The 25,524-nt window shown below is 37.6% G+C and overlaps 1 protein-coding gene across 3 annotated transcripts in view; it reads right to left on the bottom strand.

Annotated features, from left to right (window-relative positions):
- TWSG1 (twisted gastrulation BMP signaling modulator 1) overlaps positions 1–25,524 on the bottom strand; it is a 68,822-nt gene extending 43,298 nt beyond the window's left edge. The window contains exons 1-2 of one of the 3 annotated variants that reach the window (XM_002917590.4): positions 25,330–25,524; positions 22,891–23,044 (exon numbers count right to left, since the gene is read on the bottom strand). In XM_002917590.4, the coding sequence (XP_002917636.1) occupies positions 22,891–23,013 (123 nt within the window). In that variant the 5' untranslated portion in view covers positions 23,014–23,044; positions 25,330–25,524. Of the gene's footprint in view, positions 1–22,890; positions 23,045–24,169; positions 24,323–24,827; positions 25,088–25,329 lie in introns of those variants that run through there. The other 2 variants (XM_034642696.1, XM_034642695.1) reach the window with 2 other exon arrangements.

Raw genomic sequence — 25,524 nt, forward strand, 5'->3', positions numbered from 1 at the left:
GAGAAAAAAGGGGGCAGAAAATTTATTTGAGGAAATAATAGCTGAAAATTTCCCAAGTCTGGGGAAAGAAACAGAAATCCAGATGCAGGAGACACAGAGAGCCCCCAACAAAATCAACCCAAAGGAGTTCCACACCAAGACACATAGTAAATAAAATGGCAAAAAGTAGATATAAAGAAAGAATTTTAAAAGCAGCAAGAGAGAAAAGAAAAGTTACATACAAGGGAAACCCCATAAGGCTATAAGCTGATTTTTCAGCAGAAACTTTCCAAGCCAGAAGGGAGAGGCATGATATATATTCAAAGTGCTGAAAAAAAAAAAAAGAAAGAAAAAGAAAAACCTTCAACCAGGAATACTCTACCCAGGAAGGCTATCATTCAGAGTAGAAGGAGAGATAAAGAGTTTCCCAGAAAAACAAAAGTCAAAGGACTTAATCACCAGTAAACCAGCCTTACAAGAAATATTAAAGAGGACTTGCTGAGTGGAAAGGAAAGACCATAAGTGGGAGTAAGAAATGCAGGAAGCACAGAAGTAGCTAAATTCAGCATACTAATAAAAATCACACAAGGGATTCACAAAATAAAAGGATGAAAAGTATGATATCATATGCCTCAAACAGGGGAGGGGGGGGACATTTAGTGCTTTTAGAATGGGTTCAAACCTAAGCAACTAACAATTTAATATAGACTGCTATTTGCGTAAGATGTAATATATAAACCTAATGGTAACCACAAATCAAAAACCATTAATGGATATGCAAACAACCAAGAAGGGAATCCAAATATATTACTGAAGAAAGCCAGCAAACTATGAGAGAAGAAAGGAACAGGGAAGAACTACAAAAACAACCATAAAACAAGAAACAAAACTGCAATAAATACATACCTGCCAATAATTACTTTGAATGTAAATGGACTAAACACTCCAGTCAAAAGACACAGGGTGCCGGAATGGATGAAAAGCAAGACCTAACTATATGCTGCCTACAAGACACTCATTTCAGACCTAATGACATCTGCAGACTGAAAGTGAAGGAGTGGAAAACCATCCATCATGCATGTAAGCGAAAAGAAAGCCAAGGTAGCAATACTTACATCGGACAAAATAGATTTTAAAACAAAGACTGTAACAAGAGACAAAGGACACTATTTAATCATAAAGGGAACAATCCAACAGAAGATAAAACAATTGTAAATATTTAAGAATCCAATATAGGAGCACCCAAATATATAAAGCACCAACAACAAACATAAAGGAAGTAATCAATAATAATATAATAATAGTAGGGGACTTTAACACCCTACTTACATCAATGGAGAGATGAGACAAACAGAAAATGAACAAGGAAACAGTGGCTTAGAATGACACATTGGACCAGATGGATATAATACATATATTCAGAACTTTCCATCCTATGAAACTGGAGGGGATTATGCTAAGTGAAACAAGTCAAGCAGAGAAAGACAATTATCATATGGTTTCACTTATATGTGGAACATAAGGAATAGCATGGAGGACATTAGGAGAAGGAAGGGAAAAATTAAGAGGGGGAATCAGAGGGGGGAGACAAACCATGAGAGACTATGGACTATGGGAAACAAACTGCGAGTTTCAGAGGGGAGGATGGTGAGGGAATGTGTTAGTCCAGTGATGGGTGTTAAGGAGGGCATGTATTACATGGAGCACTGGGTTTTATATGCAAACAATGAATCATGGAACACTACATCAAAAACTAATAATGTACTGTCAGGTGACTAACATAACATAATAAAAAAGAAAAAGGTGAATGCTAAGACTTAAAAAAAAAAAAAAAGAACTTTCCATCCGAAAACAGCAGAATACACATTCTTCTCAAGTGCACATGGAACATTCTCCAGAACGCATCACATATTAGGCCAAAAAACAAGTCTCAACAAATTAAAAAAGACTGAAGTCATACCATGCATCTTTTCTGATAACAATGCTATGAAATCAAGCACAATAAAAAAATCTGGAAAAAACACAAATACATGGAAGTTAAATAATATACTACTAAACAATGTCAACCATGAAATCAAAGAGGAAATCAAAAAGTACATGGAGACAAATGAAAACACAATGATTTAAAATCTTTGGGATGCAGCAAAAGCTGTTCTAAGAGGGAAGTTTATAACAATGCAAGCCTACCTCAAGAAGCAGGAAAAATCTCAAACAAACAATCTAAGCTTACACTGAAAGGAGCTCTCATACGCTGTTTGTATAAGAGCAAACAAAACCCAAACCAGTAGAAAGAAGGAAACAGTAAAGATTAGAGCAGAAATAAATGAAATAGAAAAAAATAGAACAGATCAATGAAACCAAGATCTGGTTCTTTCAAAAGATCAACAAAGTTTACAAACCTTTAGCCAGACTCATTAAAAAAGAGAGAGAGAGAGAAGAATCATAAATAAAATCAGAAGTTAAAGATGAGAAATAACCAACACCACAGAAATACAAAGAATATTATGAAATATTTAAGATAATAAGAAAAATTTTATGCTAAAAACTGGAAAACCTAGAAGAAATAGATAAATTCAGAGAAACATATAACCTCCCAACACTGAAACAGGAAAAAACATAAAATTTGAACAGACCAATTACCAGCAATAAAATTGAGTAAATAATCAAAAAATTACCAGCAAACAAAAGTCCAGGACCAGATAGCTCTACAGGTGAATTCTACCAAACATTTGATCAAGAGTTAATACCTATTCTTCTCAAATTATTCCAAAAAATTAAAGAGGAAGGAAACCTTCTACATTCATTCTATGAGACCCACATTACCCTGATACCAAAACCAGACAAAGACACCACAGAATAAGAGAAATAAAGGTGAGTATCTCTGATGAACACAGATGCAAAATCCTCAACAAAATATTAGCAAACTGAATTCAAACATACATTTAAAAAATTATTTACCATGATCAAGTGGTATTTATTCCAGGGAAGCAAGGCTGGATATTTATAAATCAATCAACATGATACATCACATCAACAAGAGAAAGAATAAAAACCATATAAGCATTTGAAGAGACGCAGAAAAAGAATTTGACAGAGTATGACATCAATTCATGATAAAACCCCTCAACAAAGTAGGTCTAGAGGGAACATACCTCAACATAATAAAGGCCATATATGAAAAACCCACAGCTAACATCATACTTGCTTGTGAAAAACTGAGAGCCTTTCCCCTAAGATCAGGAACAAGACAAAGCATGTCCACTCTCACCACTTTTATTCAACACAGTACTGGAAGTCCTAGCCACAGCAGTCAGAAGAAAAAAATAACAGGCATCCAAATTGGTAAGGGAGAAGCAAAACTTTCACTCTTTGCAGATGACATGACACTATACATAGAAAGCCCTAAAGACACCATCAAAAAACTGCTACAATTCATAAATGAATTCAGTACAGTCGCAAGATAAAAAATTGATACACAGAAATCCATGGCATTCCTATACACTAATAATGAAGTAGAAGAAAGAGAAATTAGGAAAACAATCCCATTTACAATTGTACCCAAAAGAATAAAACACCAAGGAATAAACTTAACCAAAGAGGTGAAAGGCCTGTACTACAAAAACTATAAAACATTGATGAAAGAAATTGAAGAGGACACAAACAAATGGAAAGAGATTCCGTGTTCATGGATTGGGAGAACAAATATTCTTAAACTGTCCATACTACCCAAAGCAACCTACACATTTAATGCAATCCTTATCAAAATACCAATATTTAGTTTTCACAAAACTAGAACGAATACTCTGAAAATTTGGATTGAACCACTAAAGAGCCTGAATAGCCAAAGCAATCTTGAAAAAGAACAAAACTGGAGGTATCATAATCCCAGATTACGTGATATACTACAAAGCTGTAGTAATCAAAACAGTATGATACTGACACAAAAAGAGACACGTAGATCAACAGAACCAAATAGAGAACCCAGAAATAAGCCCACAATTCTTTAGTCAGTTATCTTCAACAAAGGAAGCAAGAATATGCAATGGGAAAAAGTTCCTTCAATAAACAGTGTTGGGAAAACTGGACAGCTAAATGCAAAAGAATAAAACAAGACCACTTTAACATACCATACACAAAAATAAACTCAAAATGGATGAAAGACCTAAATGTGAGACCTGGAACCATAAAAATTGTAAAAGAAAGCACAGCTAGTAATTTCTCTGACATTGGCTATAGCAACCTTTTTCTAGTAGGTCTCCTGAGGCAAGGGAAACAAAAGCAAAAACAAACTACTGAGACCACGTGAAAATAAAAAGCTTCCACACAGCAAAGGAAACCATCAACAAAACAAAAAGGCAATCTAGTGAATGGGAGAAGATACTGCAAATGCTATATCTGACAAAGGGTTAGTATCCAAAATATATAAAGAATTTACACAACTCAACACCAAGAAAACCAAATAATCTGATTTAAAAATGGACAGAAGACCTTCCTCTAAAGAAGACATACAGATGGCCAACAGACACATGAAAAGATGCTCAACATCACTAATCATTAGGGAAATGCAAATCAAAACCACAATGAGATATCACCTCATACTTGTCAGAATGGTGAAAATCAAAAACACAAGAAACAACAAGTGTTGGCAAGAATGTGGGAAAAAAGGGACCCTTGTGCACGGTTGGTGGCAATGCAAACTGGTACAGCGACGGTGGAAAACATTATGGAGATTACAAAAAAAACTAAAAGTAGAATTACTGTATGATCCAGTAATTCCTCTACTGGATATTTACCCAAAGACTACAAAAACACTAATTCAAAAAGATATATGTATCCCTTATGTTTACTGCAGCATTATTTACAATAGCCAAGATAGGGAAACAACCAAAGTGTCCACTGATAGATGAATGATTAAAGAAGATGCAGCTTGTGTGTCTACACACACACACCGGAATATTACTCAGTCATAAAAAAAGAATGAAATCTTGCCATCTGCAACAACATGGATGGATCTAGAGGGTATAATGCTAAGTGAAATAAGATAGCGAGACAAATATCATATGATTTCACTCATGTGGAATTTAAGAAAGAAGACAATGAACAAAGAAAACAAGAGACAAATCAAAAAACAAACTCTTAACTACAGAGAACAAACTGATGGCTATCAGAGGGAATGTGGGGGGGGGATGTGTGAAATAGGTGAAGGGGATTAAGAGTACACTTAGGACGATAAGCACTGAGTAATGTATAGCATTGTTAAATCACTATATTGCACACCTGAAACTAACATTGTATGTTAACTATACTGGAATTAAAATTTTTAAAAAAGTACCCCCCAAGCAATGTAAGGACAAAGCTAATTAAATAAATGCGTATCATGTAAACATCAATAATCAACAAAGCATTAGGTTGTACCTATGCTGACATACTTTTACAACCTTTACTTAGATCAAGTGGATTTTTTTTTTTTTTAAGAGGAAGAGTGGGAAAGGGTAGAGAGAGAGAGAGAGAGAATCTTAAGCAGGCTCCATGCTCAGCACAGAGCCTGACTCAGGTCTCAATCTCATAATCCTGAGATCGTGACCTGAGCTGAAATCAAGAGTCTGACATTTAACCAACTGAGCCACGAAGGTGTCCCTCAAATGGATATTTAAAAACAAACACAGAAAACAAGACAACCTCAAAAAATCAGACTTTATTCAAAAGAATGAACATAATTATAATTATGTTAGGTTACAATAAATCTGTTATGATATACTAATTCTCTTTAAGGAGAACATCAGACAAACTTTTAAACTTCGAATGGAAATATCTAAACTGAATCTTATTATCATGTTGCTCTTTATAAATTCTAACTGATTGGTAAACTTTTGCCCTAAAAATAATATAAACTCAAGTGAAACACTACTGAAAACAGAATTTATCCTTTTGGCTAAATAAATCAGCATGCAAGTTCATGTATGAACTATCAAAATAAATCAAATGGCACCCATTTCTTATATAAACATAGTCATAAAATTTTAATCCTACTAATCCTACTTACTTTAAAAATGGCCCAATGAATTCCTTTAAAATAATCCAGATGGGGTGAAGTGGGGGAATGGATGAAACTACTCTGGCCATATGTGGATCACTGTTGAAGCTGAGTGATAAGTAAACTGGGTATGGGTGTATTTTACTATACTCCCTATTATACACATATTTGAAAATTTCCAAGTGTCCCAATGAAATCTTCATCTTTGCCTTAATGTAATAATTCAACAGGTGAGGGGTACCTGGGTGGCGCAGTCAGTTAAGCGTTGTCAGATTCTTAGCTTTGGCTCAAGTCACAACCTCAGGGTCATGAAATCAAACCCCACGTCAGGCTTCCCACTAAGTGTGGAGTCTGCTTGAAATTCACTCTCCCTCTGCCCTTCCCACTCATCCTCTCTCTCTCACTCTCTAAAATAAATAAATATTTAAAAACTAAAATAGAATAAAAATAATTCAACAGGTGAAACAGCCAATTAAAATAAATTTTAATTTATTTTAGCAGCTATTCTAACCACATTAAACATCTGAAAGGGAGAAAATGACTTATTTTTCCCTTAAAATTACATCAGGCCTAACTCATCACTTTTGGGCATTAATTTCAAAGATTTTCATGAGGTGTTAACTGAAGCAAAACAGTACAAAAATGAGTTGCAGCAAAACAGTACACAAATGAGCTGCAGCCATAACTTTTAAGAGCAGTGAAGCAGAATGAAGAGGAAAAAACACTACAGGAAAATAAGATAATGTTATTTTCAAGGAAAGAAGAAAAACTATATATCATAAACCAAAGTACTACTAGTATAATAACAAATCAAGGTACTGTAGCAAGAGACTAATGTGGAATTTAGCACTGAATTAAAAAAAAAAACAAGAAAGATAAAGTTAAATTTTTAGTTTATTGTGATTAAAAAGCCCTGAAATTATCTGAACTACTTATATTTTTAGGACAATACACTTGTAGAAACTAGATTAATAAAAATTATTTAGAAATCCCAACTTATTTCAGAAAGTCTAAGATTTGGCAGTTTAAAAAGCAGACTGTTGATTTAGTACATGAAAGTGCTAAATAAATATTGAGATAACCAGTAAAGTGCTAAAACAATGCATCAATGATCTCTGAACCTAAGTTTGAATACTTTCATGAAGTATAATGTTTATATCACCCTAAATATGACCATAAATGTTAGCCAAAAGTACTAACAGGTCAGTAAGGGGTTTTTCCATTCATAATAAAAAATAGGTCTTGAGATTTCTGGGGAAGAAGCACAATATTAATACAAATACAAATTTTAAATGTTCTTTTTGCAGAAGAAGAAAAACTAGTAAAGACTGAGTTAAAAGCAAAATCTTATACAACCATTTTTTCCCCCTGAAATAGAACAGCTAAACCATTCATTATATGAGCAAGGAAATACACCATGATGACAATTTTACTTTCTTGATGTTTAAAGTTAGATTTCTTTCCTGCCAGAAGCAAAAAATAAATATTTATACAGGGACCAACCTTACGCATAGCAACTTGTAGGAGTGGCGGGAATGACCACGCTGCCTTGCAACCATGCTGGTAACAAATATTTACAGGACTATGAGCTTCCAGGGAACATTTTTTATACTCAGTCATTTCAGGAGTTGCAGAGGGCTCAACATAAACAAATGTTCTAACTTATCCTCACAGTACATCATTTCAACACTACAGATGTTGTTCAAACCAAACCAAAATAACAAAAAGAAATTGAAATTCCCTGTAAGAGGGAAGTAATATCTTTAAACTTCTATAGCATTGCCCTTCTTAAAGTACTTATTTCCCACCTTCATTTCCGTACCTTTTCTTCTTCCACAGTATTATTGTCATCTAAAATGTCAACATGCCCTGTACTTTGCTGAATTTGAAGGAATTTTAATGACAACTTAGTATGTGCAATGAAAAGCAAAATCTTCAAGTAATCCTTAACCTTTCCAGAGCCATCAACCACTTTGAGAACCTCTTGAAAGGTATGGATGTTTCTTCCATGAAGACTGTACACACAAAATTTTGAATATAATTTTGGGCATCCCCTAAAGCCTTTAAAGGATCCAATGCCCCCAGTTAACAATTCGTGGCACATGAAACAAACATCAGTAGCCAATCTGTTCTTCAACTTAAGAGAACAGAAATAAAAGAGGACATTAAAGTTCATGTTTCTATCAGACTATTCAGGGTATTCCCCTACACTAGAGCAAAAAGACAAGAACTAGGCATCTACGGACTCCCACCCTCCCAACCACAGCAAGATAACCAGCCAATCAAAACTAACTAAAAACTTCTCTTCAGGAAAATGATCAGCCTCAGAGCAGAGAACACATTCCAGCAGCAAGGGCTTCCCTGCCCCTCAAGCAATACCCTCCATTCTGTGTATGTCAGCCCTGCCTAAGCACACAATCTCCCAACCAGGCTTTTATTGCCTCATTCTTAACTATAATGGACAGCTTAGGAACACCATATATTTGAGGAAAGCTTGCCACATGAAAGAGGTGTAAGCTAAAAGAAAAAACAGTCTTGGAAGAAAAAGAAATTCAGGTAACAAAATGGAGGGGTAGGGGGAGAAACATACATAGCTCCACCTCTGCCAATAAAACTTCTAATAAGTCTCCTCAGAGACACCTGAGAAAGTACTGCATTCAAAAGTAAAAGTGTTAATATGAAAAACTGACAGGTAGAAATAGAGGCGTTCCTGAAATTTAAGAGCTATTGCTAAAATTTAAAAATTCAATAGAAAGGGTTCAATGGTTAGGTCAAGGAAATCTCCCAGAATGAAGAACAGGACGGTGAAAACAGATTTAAGATCTACAACAGTATATACAAGCAATGAACAATCTGATAATGAAATTAAGAAAACACTTCCATTTACAATAACAGCAAAAAGAATAAAACACGTAAAATAGATTTAACAAAAGAAGTATAAGACTTGTACTCTGAAAACTGCAAAATATTATTGAAAGAAATTAAAGAAAAATCTAAATAAAAGGAAAGACATTCATGTTCATGAATCAGAAGACGTAACGCTGTTAAGATGGCAAGACTTTCCAAACTGATCTACAGATTCAATGCAATCCCTTTCACAGTCCCAGCTGGCAACACCAAAGGCACAATCCATGAAAGAAAAAATGGAGAAGTTGGACCTCATTAAAATTAAAACCTTCTGCTCTGCAGGCACCTGGCTGGCTCAGTCAGAAGAGCATGTGACTTTTTTTTTTTTTTAAGATTTTATTTTTATTTATTTGACAGAGAGAGACAGCCAGTGAGAGAGGGAACACAAGCAAGGGGAGTGGGAGAGGAAGAAGCAGGCTCATAGGAGGAGCCTGATGTGGGGCTCGATCCCATAACACCGGGATCACACCCTGAGCCGAAGGCAGACGCTTAACGCCTGCGCCACCCAGGTGCCCCGAGCATGTGACTCTTGATCTCGGGGTCATGAGTTCTAGCCTCACATTGGATGTAGAGATTACTTAAATAAATTTAAAAAAAAATTAAAGAAACAAAAACAACAACAACAACAAAAAAACCCTTCTGATCTGCAAAATACACTGTCAAGAGAATGAAAAGACAAGCCACAGAGAAAATATTTGCAAAAGACATAAAGGATTGTTATCCAATATATACAAAGAACTTTTAAAATTCAACAGTAAAAAAATGGACAATTCTATTCAAAACTGGGCAAAAGATAAAGGCATCTACCAAAGATGATATACAGATGGCAAATAAAACATATGAAAAGATGCTCAATATCATGCTGGTAGGGAACTGCAAATTACAATAACGAGACACTGGGTTGCCTGGGTGGCTCAGCTGGTTAAGCAACCGATTCTTGATCTCAGCTCAGGTCCTGATCTCAGGGTTGTGAGTTCAAGCTCAGCGTTGGGGCCCACTTAAAAAAATAAATAAAATAAAATAACGAGACACCTATATATACCTTTCAGAATGGCTAAAATTCAAAACACTGAGAACACTAAATGTTGACAAGGATGCAGAGCCACTTTGGATGATAGTTTGGCAGTTCCTTACAAAAGTAAACACACTCTTAGAATATGATCTAGTTATTGTGCTTCTTGGTATTTATCATGAGCTGAGAATTTATGTCCACACAAAAATCTGCACATGGATGTTTGTGGCAGCTTTATTGTTTATTGCCAAAACTTGGAAGCAATCAAGATGTCCCTCCACAGTTGAATGGACAAATTATGGTACAGCTATATGATGGAATATAAATCAGCAATAAAAAGAAATCAAGCCACAGAAAGACATGGAAAAACCCTAAATGCATATTGCTAAGTTAAAGAAAGCAGCCTGGGAAGGCTATGTACTATATAATTCCAATTATACAACGTACTGGAAACAAAACTATAGAGATAGTAAAAGAGATTAGTGGTTGCCAAAAGCTGGGGAGGGACTGGGGGAGGAGAAGGAAGTGAGGATCAGGTGGAAGCACAGGGGATTTTTAGGGCAATGAAACTATTCTGTGTCATACTCTAAAAGCAGATATATGACATTATGCATCTGTCAAAACCCATAGAACTGTATAACACAAAGAATGAACCCTAATGTAAGCCCTAAGGACGTCAGTTAATAATAGTGTGTCAGTACTGGTTCGTAAGTTGTAACAAACTAATGCAGAATGTTAATAATTGGGGAAACATGGGTGTGTGTAGGGACAAAGGTATACTGGATCTTTCTGCACTTTCTGCTTAATTTTCTATAAACCTAAAACTACTCTAAAAAAGTAAGGTCTATTATTAAAAAAAAATCCTTCGCTGGTTTTATTGCAGAAATTGACATGCTGATTTTAAAATTCATATGGTAATACAAGGGACCCAAAATAGTCAAAACAATCTTTGAATAGAACAAAACTGGAAAACTTATATTTCCTGATTTCAAAATATACCACAAAGCTATGGTAATCAAGACAACATGGTACTTACATAAAGATAAACATATAAATCAATGGAATAGAAGAGAAAATTCATAAATAAACTCCTATCCTTTTGGTCAAATTATTTTCAACAAGGATGCCAAAAATAATTCCATAGGGAAAAAATAGTCTTCTCAAAAAATGGTGCTGGGATAGCTGGCAATCCATACACAAAAGAATAATGGTGGACACACAAAGATCAACTCAAAATAAATCACAGACCTAAACATAAGAGCTAAAACTATAAAATAAATAGAGGAAAATATACAAATAGATCTTCGTGACCTTGAATTAGGCTAATAGTTTCTTAGCCAAAACACCAAATGCAGAAGCAACAAAAGAAAAAGTAGATAAATTAGATTGTACCAAAATTAAAAATTTTTGTATTGCAAATAATACCATCAGGAAAGTGAAAAGACAACCCACAGAATGAGATAAATTACTTGCAACTCATATTTTTGATAGGGGTTTAGTAGCCATAATACATAAAGAACTCTTGTAACTCAACAATGAAAAGACAAATAAGCCAATTTAAAAATGGGCATAGATTCACTAGAACCCTCATACAGTGGTGCTGGGAATGTATGAAATCATTAGCAGTTCCTCAAAATGTTAAACACAGAAAACATGACCTAAAAATTCCACTCCTAGGTATATACCCAAAAGAAATGAAAATATATACATCCACATTAAAAACGTGTACTTTAATACTCACAGCAGTATTATTCTTCATAGCTAAAAAGTGAAAACAATCCAAATATTCATCAACTGATGAATGGATTAATTAAATGTGGTATATCTATACTGTGGAATACTATCTGACCATAAAATAATGAAGTACTGATACTTAGTATAACATGGATGAATCATGAAAAAATTATGCTCAATAAAAGAAGCCAGATATAAAAGACAACATATGATTCCATTTATATTAAATATCCAAAACAGGCATACAGAAAGACAGAAAGTAGATTAGTGGTTGCCTAGGGGTTGGGAAAAAGGCTCAGGGAGGAACTACTAATGGGTATGAATTTTCTTTTTAGGATGATGAAAATGTTCTAAAATTAGATTGTGGTGATTGTTGTATAACTCTGTGAATACATTAAAAACCAGTGAGTTGCACATTTAAATAGGTGCAATTTATAGTATTAGAATTATATCTCAATAACGCTGTTTAAAAAAACTAAGACTTAGAGAATCTATCTTAAACTTACAGTTACCAGAATTCCAGGAAAAAGGTGTGGATATTATATATAAAAATAATAATACAAGGGAATATTCCAGTCTTGAGCTCAAAACAAAACCCCTATTCCCTAAAAGAGATTTATAAGGTGCCCGTCACAATGCCTACACCAAGGATAAGGAGATGAAACAAAAGGTTTCCAGAGAGAGGGAAGAAACAAAGTCACCTACAGAGAATAAAAACCAGACTGGCATCAGACTTCTTACTAGCAATACAGAATGCCAGAAGCAAAAAGACGGTTAGGAAATGTCTTCAAAGTTCCCAGGGAAATAACGTAATAATTCTATATTCAGGCAAATCACCAATCAGGTATAAATAAAATGAGAATGCATTTTATTTTTATTTTTATTTATTTTTTAAATATTTTAATTATTTGACAGAGAGACAGCCAGCGAGAGAGGGAACACAAGCAGAGGGAGTGGGAGAGGAAGAAGCAGGCCCCCAGCAGAGCAGGGAGTCCAATGCGGGGCTTGATCCCAGGACTCTGGGATCAGACCCTGGTCCGAAGCAGATGCTTAACAACTGAGCCACCTAGGTGCCCCAGAATAAATGCATTTTAAAGAGATATGGCACCCAGAACACTTCTTCCCAATATCGCCTTTGTTAGAAGATACTCTAGGGCATGTTACAACAAAATGAAAATAAATCAAGAAAGAACAAGACATGGAATCAAAGAAAAAGTGGAGCCAACTTAGGAAAATAACAATGTGGATGCACTACACGACAGCTTGCATCAGACCTAGAGAGCAATCAGTTAAGTCTAGAAACAACAACACAGGAGGATCCTTTGTAAGAAAAACAGACTAAGAATTTAAAACAACAGAAGGTGTTAATGACTGATGATGGAAAATCAAGAAAGACAATTAGAAACTCAAGAAAAAGTCATTCAAGAAAGGAAATGTAACCATAGTGCCTTGTGTGACCATACAGTCAACAGTATTTATAAAATCATTACAGAATAAACATGGCTATTTGATAGTCAATTTTAGAATATATCTGTAAATAAAGCATGGAAGATTTAAACTGGTTACAAAACAAAGAACTAAGGTTAATAATAGTTACGGTTATAGCACTTACATACTAGCAACTGATCTAAGTACTCTATATCTAATCCTCATAATACCCACACATAGTAGGTATAGTTATTATCACTATTTCACAGATGAGGAAATTGAGGCACTGAAATGTTAACTCCCTTGCGCAAGGTCAGATAGCTTATATATGGATTCAAATTTAGACATCTGGTTTCAGAGGTCATGCTCTTTATTATACTAAGTGCCTTCAGAATATAGATGCTATCTAGCTTGCTGATATAAAAGTAAAAGTACAGGTTATACCCCATTCTCCACAGACTTTGAGACAGAAATCAGAAATTACTCCAAAAGCAGAAAATTCTAAGGGCAGTATTCACAAATACAGGAAAACTGATTTCCTTGCTTTCTATGATACTAAGTGTGGCGATAAAAGCTAGTCACATGCACAGTTCTTAAAAATTATACTCTATGGCTAAAAAATAAATAAATAAATAAATTTTAAAAGAAAAAAAGGAGGTCTACTAATATACTCCTCTCACAGCCGGACTCAAGAGATAGTTTTTTTTTTTTTTTAACTTTATTTATTTATTTGAGAGAGAGCACGACCAGGTGGGAGGGGCAGAGGTAGAATCAGGCTTCCCGCTGAGCAGCGAGCCCAACCCAGGGCTCCATCCCAGGACCCTGGGATCAGGGCCTAAGTCAAACCCATGTGCTTAACTGACTGAGCCACCCAGGTGCCCCAAGAGATAGTGTTTTTAAATGATATGACAGAATAGAAAGGTTTAAGTACATTGTAGAAACTGAAAAGAGAGAGAACCATGAGAGAAACTAAAAACTGTACAATTATAGCAGGGTAGGAGTAGGGGAGGAGAGAATGGTAAGTCAGTCATGTCCTAATCGAATACAGCAGAAAGGCAGTTTAGATACATAATCTAGAATTGGTAAGTTAAAAAACAGTAGTAGAAGCATATTATTTAACCATAGGCTAAAAAACCCAACAACAATAAAAGAAGTAAGAGTGGAAGCTATAACTTGGAAGATTAAAAGTAGTTCAACCTGAATAACAAAATGAAGAGTAGAGAGAATTACTCAAGGGATTATTTTTCATTATGTATCTTTCCAGCAATTTGACTTATTTTTTTTAAAGATTTTATTTATTTATAAGAGATCAAAAGTGGGGGGCGGGGCAGAGGGAGAAGTGGCTCCCCCCAAGGAGGGAGCCCGACACAGGGCTTGATCCCAGGACCCCGAGATAATGACCTGACCCAAAGGCAGACGCTTAACCAACTGAGCCACCCAGGCACCCCATCTATATGCTGTTTATAAGAGGCTTATGTCAAACCTAAAGACACATAAAGGCAAAAAATGAAGGTGTGAAAACACATCCACCATGCCAATGAAAATGAAAACAAGCACACAAACAAACAACCTGGAGTAGCAATACTTGTATCAGACAAAACAGATTTTCAAACAAAGACTGTAGGGGGTTGCCTGGGTGTCTCAGTCGGTTGAGCGCCTGACTCTTGGTTTCGGCTCAGGTCATGACCTCAGAGTCATGAGATCAAGCTCTGTGTGGGGCTCCATGGTCAGCACAGGGTCTGCTTGAAATTCTTGCCCTCTCCCTCTGCCCCTGCTTCTGTGCTCGCTCTCTCTCAAATAAATTAATTAATTTTAAAAAAAGACTATAGCAAGAGACAAAGAAAGTACTACACAATGACAAAGGGATCAATCAAACAAGATGATATAACAATTATGAATATCTATGCACCCCACATAGCACTCAATGCATGAAGCAAATATTAACAGACATAAAGGGAGAAACTGATAGCAATACGATAATAGTAGGGACTTTAACACCCTACTTACATCAGTGGATAGATCATCCAGACAGAAAATCAACAAGGATGGATGCCTGGGTGGCTCAGTTAAGCGTCTGTCTTCAGCTCAGGTCATGATCCTGGGGTCCTAGGACTGAGCCCCATGTTGGGCTCCCTGATTAGCAGGGAGTCTGCTTCTCCCTCTGCCCCTCCCCCCACTTGTGTGCTCTCTTTCTCAAATAAATAAATAAAATCTTTAAGAAGGAAGGAAGGAAGGAAGGAAGGAAGGAAAGGAATAAAGGAAGGAATAAAGNTAAAGAAAGAAAGAAAGAAAGAGAAAGAAAGAAAGAAAGAAAGAAAGAGGGGCGCCTGGGTGGCACAGCGGTTAAGCGTCTGCCTTCGGCTCANGGAAGGAAGGAATAAAGAAAGAAAGAAAGAGAAAGAAAGAAAGAAAGAAAGAAAGAAAGAGGGGCGCCTGGGTGGCACAGCGGTTAAGCGTCTGCCTTCGGCTCAGGGCGTGATCCCGGCGTTATGGGATCGAGCCCCACGTCAGGCTCCTCTGCTGTGGGCCTGCTTCTTCCTCTCCCACTCCCCCTGCTTGTGCTCCCTCTCTCGCTGGCTGTCTCTATCTCTGTCGAATAAATAAAATCTTTTAAAAAAAAAAAAAAAAGAAAGAAAGAAAGAAAGAAAGAAAGAAAGAAAGAAAGAAAGAAAAAGAAAATCAACAAGGAAACAGTGGCTTTGAACAATACATTAGACCAGAAGGACCTAACAGACATACATAGAACATTCCAACCAAAAACAAAATATACCTGATTAAGTACACATTCTCCAGAATAGATCACATGTTAGGCCATAAGACAAATATCAATAAATTTAAGACTGAAATCATATCAAACATCTTTTCTAACCACAGTGAAAACAAGAAATCAATTACAAGAAATAATTCTGGAAAAACCACAAACTCATGGAAGGTAAACAATGTGCTATCAAACAACAGACAGGTCAACCATAAAATCAAAGAGTAAATAAAAAAATACATGAAGACAAATGGAAATGAAAACAAAACAGTCCAAAATCTTTGGGATGCAGCAAAAGGAGTTCAAAAGGGAATATTTACAGCGATACAGATCACAAGAAACAAAAAAATCTCAAATAAACAACCTAACCTTACAACTAAAGGATATAAAAAAAGAACAAACAAAGCCTGAACCTAGAAAAAGGAAGGAAACAATAAAGATCAGGGCAGAAATAAATAAAATGGAGAGAAAAAACATAATAGAAAACATCAATGAAACCAAGAGGTGGTTCTTTGAAAAGATAAACAAAATAGATAAATATATAGTCAGACTCATCAAGAAAAAAAAGAGGGAGGGCTCAAATAAAATCAGAAACAAAGGAGGATAAATAACCAACAACAGAAAAACATAAAGGATTATAGTATATCATGAAAAAATATATGCCAACAACTTGAACAACTTGAAAAGAAATGGATAATTTTCTAGAAACATACAATCTTCCAAAACTGAATCAGGAATAAACAGAAAATTTGAACAGACTTATTACTAGTAAGGAAGTTGAATCCGTAATCAAAAAACTCCCAACAAACAAAAGTTCAGGACCAGTTTCACAGGGGAATTTTACCAAACACTTCAAGAAACGTCTGGGCGCCTGGGACTCAGTCAGTTAAGCATCTGACTTCAGCTCAGGTCATGATCTCAGGCTCCACACTCAGCAGGGAGTCTGCCTGAAGATTCTCTCCCTCTTCATCCCCACTCCCTCTTAAATAAAAAAAAAAATCTTAAAAAAAAAATGAAGTAAAAAAGCATTAATACCTATTCTTCTCAAACTACTACAAAAAATAGAAGAAGGAAAACTTCCAAATTCATTCTGGTCTCGTGACCAGTATCACCTTGGCACCAAAACCAAACACACCACAAAAACAGAGAACTACAGGCCAATATCTCTAAAGAACATGGTTGCAAAAATCCTCAACAAAATACTAGAAACCAAATTCAACATTAAAAAAATAATTTACCACGATCGAGTGGGATTTATTCCAAGGATGCGCGGGTCATTCAATATTTGCAAATTAATCAACGTGCTACATCATATCAACACAAAGAAGGATAAAAACAATATGATTACCTCAGGAGATGCAGAAAAAGCATTTGACAAAGTACATTCATGATAAAACTCCACAAAGTGGGTTTAGAGAGAACATGCTCCAACATAAAAGGAGCCATATATGAAAAATCCCACAGCTAACATCATACTCAATGATGAAAAACTGAGAGCTTTTCCTCTAAGATCAGGAACAAGATAAGGATGTCCACTCATTACTTATACTCAACATGATACTGGAAGTCCTACCTGCAGCAATCAGACAAGAAAAAGAAATAAAAGGCATCCAAATTGGTAAAGAAGAAGTAAAACTCACTCTTTGCAGATGACAAGATACTATATATTGAATACCCTAAAGACTTCTCCAAAAAACTACTAGCACTAATAAATGAATTCTATAAAGTTGCTGGATACAATTTAATAAAGAGAAATCTATGGCATTTCTTTTTTTTTTTAATTTTTTAAAAATTTATTTATGTGACAGAGAGACAGCCAGCAAGAGAGGGAACACAGCAGGGGAGAGGGAGAGGAAGAAGCAGTCTCCCAGCCGAGGAGCCTGATGTGGGACTCGATCCCGGAACGCCGGGATCACTCCCTGAGCCGAAGGCAGACGCTTAACGACTGCGCTACCCAGGCGCCCCTGGCATTTCTATACATTAGAAATAAAGTAGCAGAAAGAAAACAGTCCCATTTACATTTTTCCAAAGAAGACATCCAGATGACCAACAGACACATGAGAAGATGTTCGACATCACTAGTCATCAGGAAAATATAAATCAAAACTACAATGAGGTATCACTTCATACCAGTCAGAAAGGTTACCATCAAAAAGACAAGGAATAATAAGTGTTGGCAAGGATGTGGAGAAAAAGGAACCTTCATGCACTGTTGGTGGGGATGTAAGTTAGTGCAACCACTGTAAGAAACAGTATGGAGGTAACTCAAAAAATTAAAATAGAAATACGTATGATACCGTATAATCCAACTACCCAAAGAAAAGGAAAACACTAATTTGAAAAGATACATTCTATATTTATTGCAGCATTACTTACAATAGCCAAGATATGGAAGCAACCCAAGTGCCCATAGATAGATGAATGGATAAAGAAGTGTAGTGTACACACACACACACACACACACACACACAGCATTACTCAGCCATAAAAAAAGAATGAGATCTTGCCATTTGTGACGACAAGGACAGGCCTAGAGGGTATTATGCTATATGAAAAGATGCAAATAGAGTAAGACAAATACCATACAATTTCACTTACATGTGGAATCTAAAAAATAAGACAAAAATTCTTAAATATAGAGAATGGCTGTGGGGGAGGAAGGACGGGGAAAATAGATAATGCAGATTAAGAGGTATACTTACAAACTTCCAAGTATAAAGTAAGTAAGTCATAGAGATGGAAAGTACTGCACAGGGAATATAGTCAATAATATTGTAATAACAGGAGTGCCTGGGTGGCTCAGTCGGTAAAGCGTCTGCCTTTGGCTCAGGTCATGATCCTGGGGTCCTGGGATGGAGCCCTGAGTCAGACTCCCTGCTCAGCGGGGAGTCTGCTTATCCCTCTCCCTCTGCCCCTCCCCCCTGCTTGTGCTCTCTCTTGCTCTCTCTCTCTCTCAAATAAATAAAATAAAATCTTTTCAAAAAATAATATTGTAATGGTAACTACACTTAATCATAGTGAGCACTAATGTACAGAATTGTCAAATCAACATGTTGTATACTTGTTGAACAACCTGAAACTAATGTAGCATTGTATGTCAATTATACTTCAATAAAAAAAGAGAGAGAAATGCCTTTTTTACTCTGATTTTTAAAAAAGAGAATATTTAATAACACATAATAGTTGGTTTCTTTCTTTAGAACTATATAGAACTAGAAGGAAACTTCGAGATCACCTACCCAGCCAATCTATTTTACACTTAAAGATGTCCATGCCATTTTATGCCACATGCTCTTTTTATGCTCCTCCATCAGAGGTAGGGGCTATGTTCCCTCCACTTAAATCCAGGTGGACCTATGACTATGGTGCAAGTAGTACGTAACCTCTAAGGTAAGACCAGAAAAGGCAATACATATTCCTCTATCTCTCTTTCATGAGGTATTATGTATCTTGGGAGCCCTGAGCAAATATGTAAGATATCTAGCTAGTCTTAGACCAGAACACTAGAGAAGTCATATAGAGAGACAACTGAGAAAGTAAGTGAGCGAGGGCAAGAGACACAGACGGAGAATGCTGAAGAATCTTTCTAGCCCAGGTGTTAGACTTATCAGTAAGTACTCAGATTTGTGAGATCCAGTACAGAAGCTACTAGCCAAATGTAGCTACTTACATTTCAATTAATTAAAACGAAATAAAGTTTAAAAATCTATTTTTCAATCACACAAGTCATGTTTCAAGTGTTCAATAGCCTCATGTGGCTGGTTTCTACTGCACCGGACAGGGCAGATGTAGACTGTTTCTATCATCGTAATAAGTTCTAGGGAATAGTGCTGCTTCAGATAACTCCAGCCCTCAGCCTTCAAGCTGCCCTAGTGCTGTGTGGTACAGAGATGAGTTACCCCAGCAAGCCCTGCAGAATGCAAACTCATGGGCAAAATCAACACTGTTTCCAGCCACTGATTTTTGGGGTGGTTACGTAGCCATAGCAAGAGGAACACAAAGAAAATAAAGCTCAGAATGTGAAATAATCTGCTGGAGTTTTGGAGACCACAAAATCAGTCAAATGGTGGAACTAATCACACTTTACTTCAATGCCCAATTAAGTCTTTGTGAATTAATGAGTAAGAAAAATCCCCAATTCTTGAGCCCGCAATATTTTTAGCTTCAAATACTCTGCCACTATGCACCAGAAGTGTTGTCTCTACCACTCCAGAAAAAGATTTGATGATTCCTGGCTCTGAAGGAACAACAGGAACCTGAGAAATGTTAGCATCACCTAATTAATGATAAAGAAAACAAGTCCTAGCTTCTTTCCAACAAATTTACTAGAGTCACCATTTAACAGGTGAAGCTCCCTCAATTTTCCAGTTTTTACACTCAGTAGTCTTTACTTTTTGAAGTATTTTGTATCACATATTTTTAAATTAATTAATCAATTTTTTAAAGGATTCTATTTATTTATTTGAGAGAGAGAGAGTGCGCACTAGTGGGGGAGGGGCAGAGGGACAAGCAGACTCCCTGCTGAGTGGGGAACAGGAAGTTTGGCTCCATCCCAGGACCCTGAGATTATGACCTGAGCTGAAGGCAGACGTTTAACGGACTGAGCCACAGAGGTACTCCCACATATTTTAAAATTTAAAAGCAAAAGAAACAAACCAAAAATCTTTGAAGGTATTTATCAATATTAACCAAAAGCTATCTTTTTTTAAAATACTCCTTTACCAAGCAAGTTATTTTAATAAAATCCAATTTTTAATTATTTGAACTAATGGAAATTATAGATTTGGAGAGTCAAAAATAATTTGGGATTTAAGTGAAATTCTACCTGAACATGAACATTGCAACTGTGTGATACTTTCCTTCTAATAATAACGGAGCTACGTTGAAGCAGCGTGCTAAGTGGCACAGCCTCCCCATCAGACCAAAGCACAAAGCTGGACCCCACATACAGACTACGAAATTTTCTGTCAGAATGAGCCCTATTGGGGCGCCTGGGTGGCACAGTGGTTGAGCGTCTGCCTTCGGCTCAGGGCGTGATCCCGGCGTTCTGGGATCGAGTCCCACATCGGGCTCCTCGCTGGGAGCCTGCTTCTTCCTCTCCCACTCCCCCTGCTGTGTTCCCTCTCGCTGGCTGTCTCTATCTCTGTCAAATAAATAAATAAAATCTTAAAAAAAAAAAAAAAAAGAAAAGAATGAGCCTAAGCAGACATGCCATATCAAGACTTCCATATAAAAAATTAGATGATATTTAAAATTACTGTTAATTCTTGTTGTTGTTGTTGTTGTTTTTTTTTTACTAATCTCTACACCCAATGTGGGGCTTGAACTCAAAACCCTGAGATCAAGCGTCTCATGGTCTTCCAGTGGAGCCAGCCAGGCACCCCTTAAATTGCTAACAGCTGTGTCTTAGAGTTCTTATCTTTAAGATGTAGATATTAGAATTATGATAAAACAGTATCAGGAATTTGCCTAAAATTAAGACATAGCTGGGGTCAGTGTAGAGGTACAGAGATGAAACATGGGTAGCCCTGAGTTAATGACTGCTGGAACTGCCCTTTCATTATACTCCTCTCTTCTACTTATGCTTGAAAAATGTCCACAGTGAAAAAAAAATAAAAACAAACCAACCAACAAACTTCTCTATTTCAAAGTTTTGGTTTGAAATGCAAAGTAAGAGTAAAGAGAGTATGAGATGGTGGCAAACTACACTCAGATAAAGGCCAGGCTTCTAGGATCTCAACTATTTTTAAAGATTTTTTTAAAAATTTATTTATTTGTCAGAGAGAGAGAAAGAGAGAGAGCACAAGCAGGTGGAGGGGCAGAGGCAGAGGCAGAAGCAGGCTCCCCGCTGAGCACGGAGCTGGACCTGGGACTCAGTGGGATCACGACCTGAGCTGAAAGCAGACACTTAACCGACTGAGCCACCCAGGCATCCCAGAATCTTAACTATTAATGAGAAGGACCAAAATGTCCAAAATAAATACAAAATGCCTCAAATCTATAAAAATCATTATCACTTATAGTACATACACACAACTGCTCCACGTTGGAATTACAGCTAACTCATAACTTCCACAGATTCTAGAATGTGTGGTTACCGGATTTCTTAGCAAACAGCCAAAAATTAAACAGGAGGCTAATAAATACAGACACACACAAAGGACACAAGACTGCTGATGGTCTTACAGGATGAGAAAAAAGAGAACAGCTATATAAGACGTGAAGTTCACCACTAATTAACACAGCTTTATGGAGTAATAACCAGTATGTTTAGTGGGAAGGCTACAGGCTTTGTAGTATGCTTTGACCGCATTCTACAGTCACTTACTAGCTATATGAACCTAACCAAATTACTTAACCTTACTTTTTTCTTCAGAAAAATGAGAGTGGTAGCTACATCACTAGGCTTAGCCTGATGACTGAGAGATAATTCTCAAGTATTTTGAAAGCAGATTCTCCACAATCTCAGCTGACAATCTGCCTGCAACCTTGTGAGAGACCCTGAGCCAGAACCACCCAGCTCAACTCAACGGCTCCGAGACTCCCAACCCTCAGACACTGCATGACATAAATGTTTACTGCATTAAGTTACTACATTTGGGATAACCTATTGCACAGCATAGACAACTATTACTTTATATAAGGGAACAATTTGTCTATTATTTGACTAGCTAAATTTTTTTCTAAATACAATAATTGAGCTTCTTTGATATATAAACTAGATAATACAAGGAAACTCTCTATCTGAACGGAGTGCTCATCACTTTGTAATGGCATATTTATGAAGCTGGATATTATTTTCAGCACCAAACTTCTTGAATCTGACCTTGGGAATATGCAAGAAAACTATGGGGGTAAAAACCCAGATCAGTGTTTCATGGTTCAGTACCTCAGGAGCTGACTTAATACTCAGGCCTTACACTGTAACACACACACACACACACACACATACACACACGCACACACACACACACTGTATATATGCACTCTCCATCTCTTCAACATTTTAAGATTAATAAAAAGTACACTTAGTCCTACCTGAATAAGGCATTTGCTCACATCACTAGCACAGAGTGCTTTGTTACAACTCAGTGACACAGGGACCCATGTCAGGAACACCAGGATGGCTAGAGTAAGCATAACAACACAGTGTGTCTTCATGTTTCTTCAGAGATAATCAACTCCCAGGAAGCTAAACAAACAAGCAATAAGAAAAAAAAAAAAACTTTAATTCAAAGGCAAGGGTTAGGTTAAGAACAAATACAGAAATGAAAAGCAAAACAAACCAAGACTCATTGTTTGTGTTAAAATACTTCTGAGTGATCATTTAAAGGACATTCTCAATGAATGATTAAACAGTCAAAACAAACTACAATTTTTATATAGTATGTCTTGTCAGCCAACTTCAAATAGATACATATATTTGATATGTATATACATATATACACATACATACGTATACACAAATACATATATATACACATATATGACATGTATATACATACATATACAAATATACATATATATGATATGTATATAAAAACCATCAGGTTACTGAGGTGAATAACTAGTTTTAATATTGCACAACTACTATTCAACTTTAGTTTTAGGCCCATTATTCAACTTTAAACTCATACTTAAAGCTATTAATATTGCACCATAATTTAAAACATTTAACGAATTTTTAAAATGCAAATTATTCTAATGATTATTTATGACCATCTCATTTTATCTGTTAACATAATTAGCCAGAATGAAGCAGGTTAGAGAAAGGAGGTGAGAGTCAGTCCTTAAATAGCCCAGCAAATAACAAAGGGGATATAAATTATTAATTGCATTAAGAACTCTTGAGTAATTTATTAAAATGTAAAGATATTCTTTGAATTCTATGCCATAGGTACCATAGATTCTTCAAAGTTATTGAGAAGATAGTACACTTTGAAAAAAAGAAGGTAAAAAAGACCAAATTCTGATAGTGGTTAAACACCCAACATGGTTATTAAGCTTTTTAAAAAGATGTAACTTCTTGGCGTTAAAACAAACCCTCCCAAAAATAGAATCAAGTAAAATAAGTGACTACTGATGTAAGATATATAAAAGGTGAGTTTATAGGGCCTTTATGATTACTGTAAACTTTTAGTCTAAGTATTATAAAGTACAGTAAAGCAAAAGTAATAAGGTGAAAAGAATAAAGGGCTTTGTACCCCGTATGACTCAATTTTGAAAGAGAAAGCCCTGGTGACTGTTACTGAGGCCCACAAAGTATTCCTAAAGACCGTTAGTAACCCAATTTTCTAATTTATTTAACAGCACATACCAAGTCTGATGATTTCTGCTACATATTCGTGGAGGCCAAAAGTATTCGAAAAGTGATTTTTATCCAGAACTAGTTTTCATCCTACACTCACTAAAAATGGGATTTGTTTTCATCTCTTATGGATGTCTTCATACTACTCCCAAAATCTCACTGGAAAAAGTATTCAAGTAAATCATGGCATGCGCAAAGCAGGTAACAGAATTATTTAAAGGGCCTCCCTTTTTTTGCCTGAGGAGTGAGGAACGCTACCACACCGCAACTGTTTTCCTACGTCGGGACCAGTTTCTCAGGCTCTGGCGACCTGTGTGTGGTCCCCAAGGGGGATGGCACTGACAGCAGCCTTTGTGCACGGAGCCCCTGCTGCCGGGTGAGGAGGCAGAGGCCACGGCGGCTCTTCAGCCCCGGCTCACCGACGCGCCGCTGACCAGCGAGGCAGGGGAGGGGGCCGCAGAGGTGCCGCCGGCCTGCGTGCCCGCGCCCAGCACCCGCCGGGCGGCACCCCGACTTTGTCCTGCGCGTAGGCGGGGCCCAGGCCGCGCGGGAGCTGCCCCGCTTCTCCCGGCCCCAAGAGCCCGCCGCTGCCTCGGCCTCCAGAGGCCTGAGCTCTGGGCCCGGACCCTCCCCGGCCGCAGTCCCTGCCCCGCCTGCTCCCGCTCACCGTGCGGCGCGGCGCCGCGAGGCCGCCTGGCCCTCGTTCCCCCGCAGGTCGGCCGAGCGCTGGGCGAGCCGCGGGGCTGTGCGAGGGAGGCAGGTCGCGCCTCCGCGCCGTCCCTCAGCGCAGCGCCCGCGAGCCTCGGGCACCTTAAAGATACAGGCCCGCCGCCGCCCTCCCCCCAGTTTCCCCGGTCGCTCCGCCGGCCTTAGATTCCCCGCTGCCGCCAGCTCCCGCCAGGAGGCGTCTCTCACTCCCGGGGCGCTCCTGTCAGCGCACGCCCCGGACCCGCCCCTCCCCGCCTCCAGTCCGGTCCAGGCGCAGCTAGCACGAAGGCCCCGCCCCCGGCTGCGACCCCGCCCCGCTCACGCACGAAGGCCCCGCCCCTCCCTCCGGTCACGCCCAACGGGGCCACAAACCCTCCCGCAGGGACACCCACCCAGGCACCCACGCGCGCCTTGCCTCCGCCCTCTTCCCTGCCCCCATCTCAGGTTTCTTTGTCGCCTACCTGAGGCTGCGGCTTATCTTCTGTGAGGCCCATTCTCTGCGTTTACCGTGTGCTCTTCACGGAGCCGAGAATGGGATGTGCATTAGCTCAGCGACTCCTCACGGGAACCTGTGCGGCAGCTGTGTCTGTCCCGTTAAGGGGATTCAACACGGAGGCACCTAGTGGCGGAGCAGCCCAGCCCGTTACCCTTGAACT

Source organism: Ailuropoda melanoleuca, chromosome 14 (assembly GCF_002007445.2).
Source record: "Ailuropoda melanoleuca isolate Jingjing chromosome 14, ASM200744v2, whole genome shotgun sequence".
Classification (NCBI taxonomy): domain Eukaryota; kingdom Metazoa; phylum Chordata; class Mammalia; order Carnivora; family Ursidae; genus Ailuropoda; species Ailuropoda melanoleuca.